A 12,809-nucleotide genomic window follows, 5' to 3' on the forward strand; every position below is an offset into this window, starting at 1 on the left:
TATATAGCAGAAACTAACACAACATTGTAAAGCAATTATACTCCAGTAAAGATGTTTAAAAAAATTGCAAAATTAAAAAAAATAAAAAGAGAGGCAGCAAAACTCATGAAAGACATTATAAAGTTTTCAATAAAGACTAAACTGGAAGGAACACAGAAAAAATAAGTTCAATTTGTAACTCCTTCAGAAAAATAAAAGATGGAAAGGGAAAAATATTTAAATTAAAAAAATGAAAAGATGAAAACATTGGAAGAAAAAAGTAATACCAAATCTAACCACAGAAGATTCACTATCAGTACTACAGAAGTCCCAAAATAAAATCAAAGCAATGCAACTGAATAAACTGCTTAAAATTTTAAAAATACCTTATTGAAATAAAAAGATTTGAAACCATACACTGAAAAGGCAGATTGCATACTTGGGAAATAAACTCAGAACAGGAAAACCTAAGCCATACAGCAGTAAATATACAAATACCTAAAGAAAAAGAAAAAAATCTTTTAGGCATTTAGGCAACAGTTACAGAATATAAATGTTTTTCAGGATAGGTCATGCTGTGCCATAAATCAAGATTCAATGAAACAGACTACAACAGTTAAATTAGGAATCAATAAAAATAAGACATTTTTAGAATCCTGCATATTTTATAATTTAAAAACACATTTCTAATAACTCATTTCAAAGAAGAAATCAAAAACTGAATAGTAATAAAATAAAACATATTAAAATTTGTGAGATATAACTGAAGTAGTACTTAATAAGAGAAATTTATAGCTTTAATCACTCATATAAGGAGGGAAACAGATATGAGTCAGTTATCTAAGTTTCCAGTTTAAGAAACTAGAAAAAGAAGACTTAAACCCAAAGAAGTCAGGGAAAGAATAACAATGAGATCAAAATATAATAAATAAGAAGTTAGACAACAATAGGGAAGAAGTTGATTCTTTGAAAAGTTCTGAAAGTCAATAAACTTAGCAAGACTATACCTCAATAGTTTACTATAAAACAGCAACAAAAATCTTACCTTGGCCAATTCTGTAATTTTACCAAAACCAGGCTTCCAAGAGGGAGCTGTGAATAGACGATCTTAAATCCACTTTGATGAAGCTGAGACTCTTCAGGAAAGTCTTCTTCAGAAACAGAGCACTTATTGTACCTTAAGTCAGTGTTCATGAAGCAGTACCATGATTCATTGTGATCAACTTTGGCTGCATCCTCACTTGACAACAATCTCCATTTCAAACAACTTTCATTCTCACACTGAACCCACACTTTGTTTACATAAATGTTGTTTTCCACTGAGGAATCCATTGCCGTATTACAATATTCTGCTATCATCTTACTATTCAATTTTCCTTTTTCCATAAATGCATTTAATCTGGAAAATAAATAACAGGAAAATAAAAGAATAAGATTTGAGGGTATAAGGAGAGAAAGTTAAAGCCAAAATCCGAGAAGTGGCTCTTTTATAACTTTTTTGCCCACCTCCTCTCTGTACATGCTGAACATGTTACGTTTCCACCTACCCAGAAACAAAGGAACAAAACAGAAGCATCAATTATTCTGGTCATAAAATGCTCCAAAATTAAAAATAATAAAAGTATGATGGAGCAGAAGTGGAGTAGAGGTTTACTCTAATATCTATTCTATTACCAGTCAGTACATATCCAGTACTTTTGCCATAATAACAGCTAAGGCTTATTCAGTGCTGACTATGAGCCAAATACTATTCTAAGTGCCTTATGCACACAGCTTATACAGTCTTCCCAACAACCTCAGTATGAGCACTTTTAGAGAGAAAAGGAAAGCTTAGAAAAGTATAGTAATTTATTTAAAGTCCCAGAGGTACTATGTGACAGAGTTGGGATTTAAATGCAGGCAGTTTTCTCCCTAATTGTGTGGTCTTATCCACTAGGCAGTACTGCCTCTTGGGTATATGGTGGACATAGTGTGACTTGATCCCCTTTTCTAATTCTGAGGAAAACCAAAGGTAGCAAAATATTTCACCATGTGAAAATTTGAAATTTATTTTTTAAAAATTAAAGGATTCTTTTGCTTATATAGCTTTGCCTTTTATCCATTATTAATTCAAGTGATTTGAAAAAAATTTCTCAGAGGTTTTTTATTATGAAAATTTTAAACATATAAAACGTTAGAATTATATGAGTTAGTCCCTGACTTCTAGCAAAAATAATAATAGTTACGTGTATACTAAAAAATAAGTAATACAGCTGAAATACAAGAAAAACTATCAGCAACTTTTTTTTTTTTTTGCGGTATGTGGGCCTCTCACTGTTGTGGCCTCTCCCATTGCGGAGCACAGGCTCCGGACATGCAGGCTCAGCAGCCATGGCTCACGGGCCCAGCCTCTCTGCGGTATGTGGGATCTTCCCGGACAGGGGCACGAACCCGTGTCCCCTGCATCGGCAGGCGGACTCTCAACCACTGCGCCACCAGGGAAGCCCTCGGCAACTTATTTTGTAATACAAAACCTATTTTTGTTTTGTTTTTGTTTTTTTGTTTTTTGCGGTACGCGGGCCTCTCACTGTCGCGGCCTCTCCCGTTGCGGAGCACAGGCGCCGGACGCGCAGGCCCAGCCGCCACGGCTCACGGGCCCAGCCGCTCCACGGCACGTGGGATCCTCCCGGACCGGGGCACGAACCCGCGTCGCCTGCATCGGCAGGCGGACTCTCAACCACTGCGCCACCAGGGAAGCCCCAAAACCTATTTTTTTTAAAAAAACTTACATATACCATATTAATAAATTAGTAGAACAACCACTATCCAATATATGCACCATTTAAAGACGCTCTTAATCCATGAGTTAATTGTATAATTAGAAACACACTTATAATCACACTTTCCATGATCACTACAAATCGCTTTAGAATAAAATTTGCCAATATATTTCAATAGCCATAGCCACAATTATTGATCTATTAATCCCACTCATTTGAATGTATACAAAGAAAATAAACTTAAAAGAGACTAACCTAATGAGGAAAACAATAGCAAAGATGAATAAAACTAAAAGCTGGTTCTTTGAGAAGATAAACAAAATTGATAAACCTTTAGCCAGACTCCTCAAGAAAAGAAGGGAGAGGACTCAAATCAAAAAAAAAATAGAAATGAAAAAGGAGAAGTTACAACTGGCATCACAGAAACATTCTACAAGCAACTATATGCCAGTAAAATGGACAACCTGGAAGAAATGGACAAATTCTCAGAAAAGTATAAGCTTGAACACTGAATCAAGAAGAAACAGAAAATATGAACTGACGAATCAGAAGTAATGAAATTGAAACTGTAATTTAAAATCTTCCAACAAACGAAGTCCAGGACCAGATGGCTTTCCAGGCGAATTCTATCAATCATTTAGAGAAGAGCTAATGCCTATCCTGTTCAAACTCTTCCAAACAATTGCAGAGGGTGCAACACTCTGCAACTCATTCTATGAGGCCACCGTCACCCTGTTACCAAAACCAGACAAAGATATCACAAAAAGGAAAACTGCAGGCCAGTATCACTGATAAACATAGACGTAAAAACCCTCAACAAAATACTAGCAAACAGAATCCAACAACACATTAAAAGGATTATACACCACGATCAAGTGGGATTTATACCAGGGATGCAAGGATGCTTCAATATATGCAAACCAATCAATGTGATACACCATATTAACAAATTGAAGAATAAAAACCACATGATCATCTCAATAGATGCAAAAAAAGCTTTTGACAAAATTCAACACTGATATATGACAAAAACTCTCCAGAAAGTAGGCAGAGAGGGAAACTAGATCAACATAATAAAGGACACATATGGAAAACCCACAGCAAACGTTATTCTCAATGGTGAAAAACTGAAAGCATGTCCTCTAAAATCAGGAACAAGACAAGGGTGTCCACTTTCATGACTATTATTCAACAGTCTTGGAAGTGCTAGCCATGGCAATCAGAAAAGAAAAAGAAATAAAAGGAACCCAAATTGGAAAAGAAGAAGTACAACTGTCACTGTTTGCAGATGACATGATACTATACATAGAAAACCCTAAAGATGCTACCAGAAAACTACGAGAGCTAATCAATAAATTTAGTAAAGTTGCAGGATACAAAATTAATACACAAAAATCTATTGCATTCCTATACACTAACAATGAAAGATCAGAAAGAGAAATTAAGAAAACAATCCTATTTATGATTGCAACAAAAAGAATAAAATACCTAGGAATAAACCTAACTGAGGAGGCAAAAGACCTGTACTCAGAAAATTATAAGATGCTGATGAAAGAAATCAAAGATGACAGAAACAGATGGAGAGATATACCATGTTCTTGGATTGGAAGAATCAATATTGTGAAAATGACCATACTACCCAAAGCAATCTACAGATTCAATGCAATCCCTATCAAATTACCAATGGCATTTTCCACAGAATTAGAACAGAAAATTTTATGATATTTATGGAAATGCAAAAGACCCTGAATAGCCAAAGCAATCTTGAGAAAGAAAAACAGAGCCGGAGGAATTAGGCTCCCTGACTTCAGATTATACTACAAAGCTACAGTAATCAAGACGGCATGGTACTGGCACAAAAACAGAAATATAGATCAGTGGAACAGGATAGAAAGCCCAGAGATAAACCCAGGCACCTATGATCACCTAAGCTATGACAAAGGAGACAAGAATATACAATGGAGAAAAAACAGCCTCTTCAATAAGTGGTGCTCAGAAAACTGGACAGCTACATGTTAAAGAATGAAATTAGAACACTCCCTAACACCATACACTAAAATAAACTCAAAATGGATTAAAGACCTAAATGTAAGGCCAGACACTATAAAACTCTTAGAGGAAAACATAGGCACAACACTCTTTGACATAAATCGCAGCAAGATCTTCTTCGATTCACCTCCTGGAATAATGAAAACAAAACCAAAAATAAACAAATGGAACCTAATTAAAAGTTTTGCACAGCAAAGGAAACCATAAGCAAGACAAAAAGACTACCCTCAGAATGGGAGAAAATATTTGCAAACGAAGCAACTGACAAAGAATTATCTCCAAAATATACAAGCAGCTCAATCAAATAATGGGCGGAAGACCTTAATAGACATTTCTCCAAAGAAGACATACAGATGGCCAACAAATACATGAAAAAATGCTCAACATTACTAATTATTAGAGAAATGAAAATCAAAACTACAACCAGGTATCATCTCGCACCAGTCAGAATGGCCATCATTAAAAAGTCTACAAACAATAAATGCTGGAGAGGGTGTGGAGAAAAGAGAACCCTCCTATGCTGTTGGTGGGAATGTAAATTGATACAGCCACTATGGAGAACAGTATGGAGGTTCCTTAAAAAACTAAAAATAGAACTACCATACGACCCAGCAATCCCACTAATTGGTATATACCCAGAGAAAACCATAATTCAAAAAGTCATGTACCACAGTGTTCACTGCAGCACTATTTACAATAGCTAGGACATGCAAGCAACCTAAATGTCCATCAACAGAGGAATAGATAAAAAAAATGTGGTACATATATAAAATGGAATATTACTCAGCCACAAAAAGGAATGAAATTGGGTCATTTGTAGAGATGTGGATGGACCTAGAGTGTCATACAGAGTGAAGTCAGAAAGAGAAAAACAAATATCGTATATTAATGCATATATATGGAATCTAGAAAAATGGTATATATGATCTTATTTGCAGAACAGAAATAGAGACACAGACATAGAGAACAAATGTATGGACATCAAGGGAGGAAGTGGGGGTGGAATGAATTGGGAGATTGGGATTGACATATATACACTATTGATACCATGTATAAAATAGATAACTGATGAGAACACACCGTATAGCTCAGGGAACTCTACTCAGTGCTCTGTGGTGACCTAAACGGGAAGGAAATCAAAAAAAGAGAGGATATATGTATATGTATCGCTGATTCACTTTGCTATACAGTAGAAACTAATACAACGTTGTAAAGCATCTGTACTCCAATAAAAATTAATTATAAAATACAAAAACTAAAAAAATTTTTTAAAAGTTACTAACTTGTACATACAAAGACCAACAATATTCACTGTGCACTGCTTATCATATTGAAAGAGTAGAAAAAATCTAAAAACAGGAAGAACAAAATCTAAAGGAAGATTATGAAATGTTGCTGAGATATACATATATATATACACACACACACACACACACACACACACACACACACATATATATGAATTTGGCTAATACTTTTGCAAGGAAATTTATGAGGAATAATACTGCATTTTATATTACAGTTGAAGTGGGTCACTAGACAGTAGATTAGAAGTTGTTGACTCCAGACTTTGGAACCAAATGAAATGTGAATTCCTCTGAGGCTCTGCTCCTCACCAGCTCTATATCCTTGGGCAAGGCATTGTTTTGCATTTCACTTCACATTTGGTGTACTTCCTCGTGTTTGTGTGTGTATGATAGCTTTCTTTTTCTTTTTCTATTTCCAATCCTTATGTCTTCTTTTATTACACTGGCTAGGACAGGTATAATATTGAATAGAAGCCACTATCCTGCTTTTTTTCCTAATTTTAAAGAGAATGATTCTACTATTTGACTATAAAGTCAAACATATATGCATTTTTTGGGTAGAGACCATTGAAAGGGAACAAAAAATTGTTTTCCTTTAGTTACCAGTTAATGAAGAGAATTTTTGTTGTTGTTAAACCTGAAGTGGTGTTGAATTTTATCGAAGGCCTTTCTGTATACTGAGGTGAACATAAGGTTTTTCTTTTTAAATATGTGAATTGAGTAGGTTGTATTAATGGATTTAATTAATGATAAACCATATTTGCATTCTGGGTTCACATCATAACATTCTTTTCTTTAACATACGTTGTTGCATTCAGTTTATTAATAATTAGTTAAGATTGGTTCATATATGTGTTTACAGATGAGATTGCTCTACAACTTTCATTTCTACTTTTGTCTTTGTCTGTTTTTGACATCAAGATTAAAACAGCATCATAAAGCGAAATATAGAATGTTCTCTTTTTTTGGAAAGTTTGCTTAAGGGAGGATTTTCCAATTTTGTCAAATATTTAAGAATCCTAAAGAGGCACAAACTACTATGTGTAAAGTAAATAAGCCACAAGGATATATTATACAGCACATGGAATATAGCTAATATTTTATAATTTAAAAGGACTGTTATCTATAAAAATACTGAATCACTATGTTGTATACCTAAAATTAATAAAATATTGTAAATCAACTACAGTTCTTAATAAAATTAAGCAACCAGAAGCAAATAGAATAAAATGTTAATGTCCACTAAGTCCAGGCAATGAGTATATAGGTATTTCATTTTTTCTCTAAATTTCTCATAATTAAAAAACAAAAAATTGAAAATATTATTTAACAAAAACATAAATGAGTAGTAAAACTGATAGAAAATTATGAATCATGTAGAAGCATTCTATTTAAGTTTTGCACAAATACAAATTTGTTGCTTATTTTCTACAATTCATCATGAAACAAACTTCGAATTTTTCTTGTAATAAATTTCAAATTTGTAAATAATAAAAGTGAGAATATAAAAAAAAAGAATTCTCGTGCATCTACTATATTTCTCATGTTTCTTTCACTCTTAATTTGTTCATACCTTTTCCCCCTCATTTATCTTGTCAGGGCTTTTTAAACAACCAGAGCTTGAGTCTTCTCTTTTATTCTTTTGAATTCTGTATAATTGATAGCTGCACTTTAATCTTTCCTTCTTCTACTTTCTTTGGGCATTCTTTGTTGAGCTAATCTTTCTCTTCTTGAGTTGATGCTTAGTTAATTCATTTTCATTCTTTTTTTTTTTTTGGCTGCGTTGGGTCTCCATTGTTGTGTGCAGGCTTTTTCTAGTTGCAGAGAGTGGGGGCTACTCTTTGTTGCAGTGCACGGGCTTCTCATAATAGTGGCGTCTCTTGTTGTGGAGCACAGGCTCTAGGCATGTGGGCTTCAGTAGTTGTGGCACAAGGGCTCAGTAGTTGTGGCTCACAGGTCCTAGAGCACAGGCTCAGTAGTTGTGGTGCATGGGTTTAGTTGCTCCACAGCATGTGGGATCTTCCCGAACCAGGGCTTGAACCCATGTTCCCTGTGTTGGCAGGTGGATTCTTAACCATTGCGCCACCAGAGAAGTCCATTTTCACTCTTTTTTTAGAAAAAACTTTATTAATTTTTTTATATTGTGGTAAGAATACTTAACATGAGATCTACCCTCTTGACAATTTTTTGAAGTGCATAATAGAGTATTGTTGACTATAGGTACAATGTTGTAGAGCAGATCTCTATTATTTACTTATCTTTCTTCATTAAAACTTTATGCCTGCTAATTTATAACTCCCCACTTCACCATTTCCCTTGTCCCTGGAAACCATTCCATTCTTTGTTGCTATGAATTTGACTACTGTAGATACCACATGTAAGTGGAATCACATAGTATTTGTCTTTCTGTGACTGGCTTCTTTCACTTAGCATAATGTCCCCCAGGTTCCTCCATGTTGTTGCATACTGCAGAACTTCCTTCTTATTTAAGGCTGAATAGTATTCCATTATACATTTTCTTTATCTATTCATCCATCAATGGACACATGTTGTTTCTGTATCTTGGGTATTGTGAATAGTGCTACTATAAACCTGGGAGTACTAATGTGTCTTTGAGATCCTGATTTCAGTTCTCTTGGATAAATACCCAGAAGTGGGATGGCTGAATCATATGGTGGTTCTATTTTTATTTTTTGAAGAACCTCCATACTGTTTCCCATAGCAGCTGCATCATTTTGCATTCCCACCTACAGTGTTCAAGTTTCCAGTGTATCTACATCCTCACCAACATCTATTATCTTTTGACTTTTTGATAAGAGCCATCCTAACAGGTGTGAAGTGATACATAGTTAACTGTGGTTTTGATTTACATTTCCCTGATGATTAGTGAGGTGAAGGATCTTTTCATATATCTGATGGCCACACATTTTCTTTAGAAAAACTTCACATTTTTAACTTAAACCTTTTCTTTGGCTGTTACTTGTAAGAGTTCCTTACATATTTTGGACATTAACCCCTTATTGGATCTATGTTTAAAAATATTTTCTCCCATTCTGTAGGCTGCCTTTCATTTTATTGATTGTCTCCCTTGCTATGCAGAAACAATTTAGTTTGATGTAGCCCTACTTCTTTATTTTTACTTTTGTTGCCTCTGCTTTTGGTGTCAGATCCAAAAAAAATCATTGACAAGATCAGTCTTAAGGAACTTTTCCTCTATGCTTTCTTCCAGAAGTTTTACAGTTTCAGGTCTTACATTTAAGTCTTTAACCCATTTTGAGTTGATTTTTGTGTATGGTGTGAGTTAAGGATCCAATTTCATTCTTTTGCATGTGGACATCTAGTTCTCCAAGACAATTTACTGAAGATACTATCCTTTCCACATTGTGTATTCTTGATGCCTTTGTTTAAGATTAGTTGACCCATATATATGTAGGTTCATTTCTGGTCTCCTTATTCTGTTCCATTGATCTGTGTCTGTTTTTATGTCAATACCATACCATTTTGATCACTATAGTTTTGTAAGATAGTTTGAAATCAGGAAGTAGAATGCCTCCAACTTTGCTCTTCTTGCTCAAGACTGCTTAGCTATTTGGGGTTTCACATGATTCCGCACAAATTTTAGGACTATTTTTTCTATTTCTGTGAAAAATGCCATTGGAATTTTCATAGGGATTGCATTGAATCTACAGATTATTTTGGTTTGTATGGATATTTTAACAATATTAATTCTAATCCATGAACATAGAATATCTTTCCACTTACTTACGTCTTCTTCAGTTCCTTCCATCAATGTTTTACAGTTTTAAGTTTACAGATCTTTCACCTCCTAGGTTAAATTTATTACATAGGATTTTATTCCTTTTAACACAACTGTAAATTAGATTGTTTTCTTAATTTCTTTTCCAGAGAGTTTGTAGTCAATGTATAGAAATGCAACTCATTTCTGTTTGTTGATTTTGTATCTTGCAACTTTACTGAGTTCATTTATTAGTTTTAACAATTTTTTGATAGCATTCTCAGGGTTTTCTATATATGAGATCATGTATTCTGCAGAGACAATTTTACTTCTTCGTTTCTGATATGGATGCTTTTATTTATATTCCTTGCCTAATTGCCCTGGCTAGAACTTCCAGTTCTATGTTGAATAAAAGTGGCGATAGCAGCTACCGTTTTCTTATTCCTGATCCTAGATGAAAAGCTTTCAGTTTTCACTAGTGAGCATGTTAACTGTAAGCTTGTTATATATGGCTATCATTTTGTTGACCTACATTCCTTCCATACCCAATTTGTCAAGAGCTTTTGTCATCAAAGGGTACTGCCTTTTGTCAAATTCTTTCTCTTGCATCTATTGGGATGATAACATGATTATTTTCCCCTTCATTATGGTGTATCATGCTTACTGATTTGACTATAAATGTCAAATCAATGGATGGTTTATATTAAACCATCCATGCATCTCGTGAATAACTTCCACTTGATCCTGGTATATGATCCTTTTTAATGTGCTGTTAATTCTGTTTGCTAGTATTTTTGTTGAGGATTTTTGCATATATGTTCATCAGGGATATTGGCCTGTAGTTTTCTTTTCTAGTAATGTTCTTTTCTGATCTTGGTATCAGGTAATCCTGGGCTTGTAAAATGAGTTTGGAATTGTTCTCTCCTCTTCAGCTTGTTGAAAGAGTTTGAGAAGGAATTACCACTAATTATTCTTTAAATGCTTGGTAGAATTCATCAGTAATGCCATCTGGTCCTAGACTTTTCTTTGTTGGGAGAATTTTTGATTACTGATTCAATCACCTTACTTGTTATTGGTCTGTTCAAATTTTCTATTTCTTCACAATTCAGTCTTGGAAGGTTGTATGTTTCTAGCAATTTCTCCAACCTTCTATGTTATCCAATTTTTTGGCATATAATTGTTCACAGTAGTCTCTTATGATCCTTTGTATTTCTGAGGCATCAGTTGTAATCAGTTGTAAATTTCCTCTTTCATTTCTGATTTTGAGCCTTCTTTCTTTTTTTCTGTTAGTCTAGTTAAAGGTTTGTCAATTTTGTTTATCTTTTCAAAAAAAAAACCCTCTTAGTTTCATTGATCTTTTCTATTATCTTTCTAGTCTCTCATTTATTTCTGCTCTGATCTGTGTTATTTCCTCCTTCTACTAAATTTAGGCTTAGTAGTTCTCCTTTTTCTAGTTTTTTCTGGGGTAAAGTTAGTTTGTTTGAGATCTTTCTCCTTAATGTAGACATTTATCACTATAAACTTCCCTCTTAGAATCACTTTTGCTGTATCCCATAATTTTATTATGTTGCATTTCATTTTCATTTGTCTCAAGATATTTTTTGAATTCTCTTTTGATTTCTTCTTTGACCAACTATTTGCTCAGGAGCATGTTGTTTAATCTCCACATACTTGTTAATTTTCCAGTTTTTCTCCTGTAATTGATTTCCAGTTTCATTCCATTACTGTCAGAAAAGATGCTTGATATGATTTCAATCTTCTTATATTTGTTAAGACTAGTTTTGTGGTCTAACATATGATCTATCCTGGAAGATGTTCCATGTACATTTGAGAAGAACTGTGCACTCTGCTGCTATTAGATGGATGTTCTGTATATGTCTGTGAGATTCTTTTCATCTAAAATATACTTTAAGTCCAGTGTTTTCTTATTTTCTGTCTGGATGATCTATTCATTGTTCAAAGTGGACTACCAAGATCCCTTATTATTATTGTATAGTTGTCTATTTCTCCCTTCAAATCTGTTAATATTTGCTTTATAAATTTAGATGCTCCAATATTGAGTGCATAAATATTTTCAACTGTTAAATTCTCTTGATGAACTGACCTCTTTATCATTATATAACAACCTTGACTCTTTTTACAGTTTTTTTACTTAAATTCTATTTTGTCTGATACAAGAATAACTATTGCTGCTCTCTTTTGCTTTCCACTTGTGTGGAATATCTTTTCCCATCCCTTCACTTTCAGTCTACAACTAAAGAATTAGTCCATTCCCATCTAAAGTAATTTTTGACAAGTAAAGACTTACTATTGCCCTTTTGTTAATTCTTTTCTGGGTGTTTTGTAGATCCTTTGTTCCTATTTTCTTCTCTTTCTCTCATCTTTTATGATTTGATGATTTTCTGTGGTACACTTTGCTTCTTTTCTCATTAGCTTTTGTATATCTACTATACATTTTTGCTTTGAGGCTTGCCTAAAACATCCTATAGTTATAACAGTCCATTTTAAGCTGATAACTTCAATAACATACAAAATCTCCATACATTTACTCTCTGTTCCCACATTTTATGTTTTTGATGTCACAATTCCATCTTTTTCTATTATGTGTCCATTAAAAAGGTATTGGAGCTATAGAGATTTTTAATACTTTTTTCTTTTAAACTTTATACCAGATTTACATGTGATTTACACACCACCATCATTATTAGAATATTTTGAATACAACTTTATATTTACCTTTACCAGAGAACTTTATACTTTTATGGTTTCATATTCCTAATCAGCATCCTTTCACTTCAGCTTAAAGAACTCCTTTAGCATTTCTTGTAATGCAGGTTTACTGGGGATGAATTCCTTTAGCTTTTGTTTGTTTAAGAATATCTTTATTTCCCCTTCAATTCTGAAGGACAACTTTGCCAGAAACAGTATTCTTGGTTGGTAGTTTTCTTTCTTTCATAAGTTCTTTTAGAATTTTGAATA

General features: G+C 33.7%; 1 protein-coding gene across 3 annotated transcripts in view; it reads right to left on the bottom strand.

Moving 5' to 3' along the window:
• The window catches only part of ZCWPW2 (zinc finger CW-type and PWWP domain containing 2), a 151,907-nt gene that overhangs the window by 91,463 nt on the left and 47,635 nt on the right, over positions 1 to 12,809 (bottom strand). For 2 of the 3 annotated variants that reach the window (XM_032647904.1, XM_032647903.1), the window contains exon 2: positions 1,025 to 1,378. In XM_032647904.1, coding sequence (XP_032503795.1) covers positions 1,025 to 1,365 — 341 coding nt within the window. In that variant the 5' untranslated portion in view covers positions 1,366 to 1,378. Of the gene's footprint in view, positions 1 to 1,024; positions 1,379 to 1,485; positions 1,552 to 12,809 lie in introns of those variants that run through there. The other variant, XM_032647905.1, reaches the window with a different exon arrangement.

This window comes from Phocoena sinus, chromosome 11, assembly GCF_008692025.1.
Source record: "Phocoena sinus isolate mPhoSin1 chromosome 11, mPhoSin1.pri, whole genome shotgun sequence".
NCBI classification, from domain to species: domain Eukaryota; kingdom Metazoa; phylum Chordata; class Mammalia; order Artiodactyla; family Phocoenidae; genus Phocoena; species Phocoena sinus.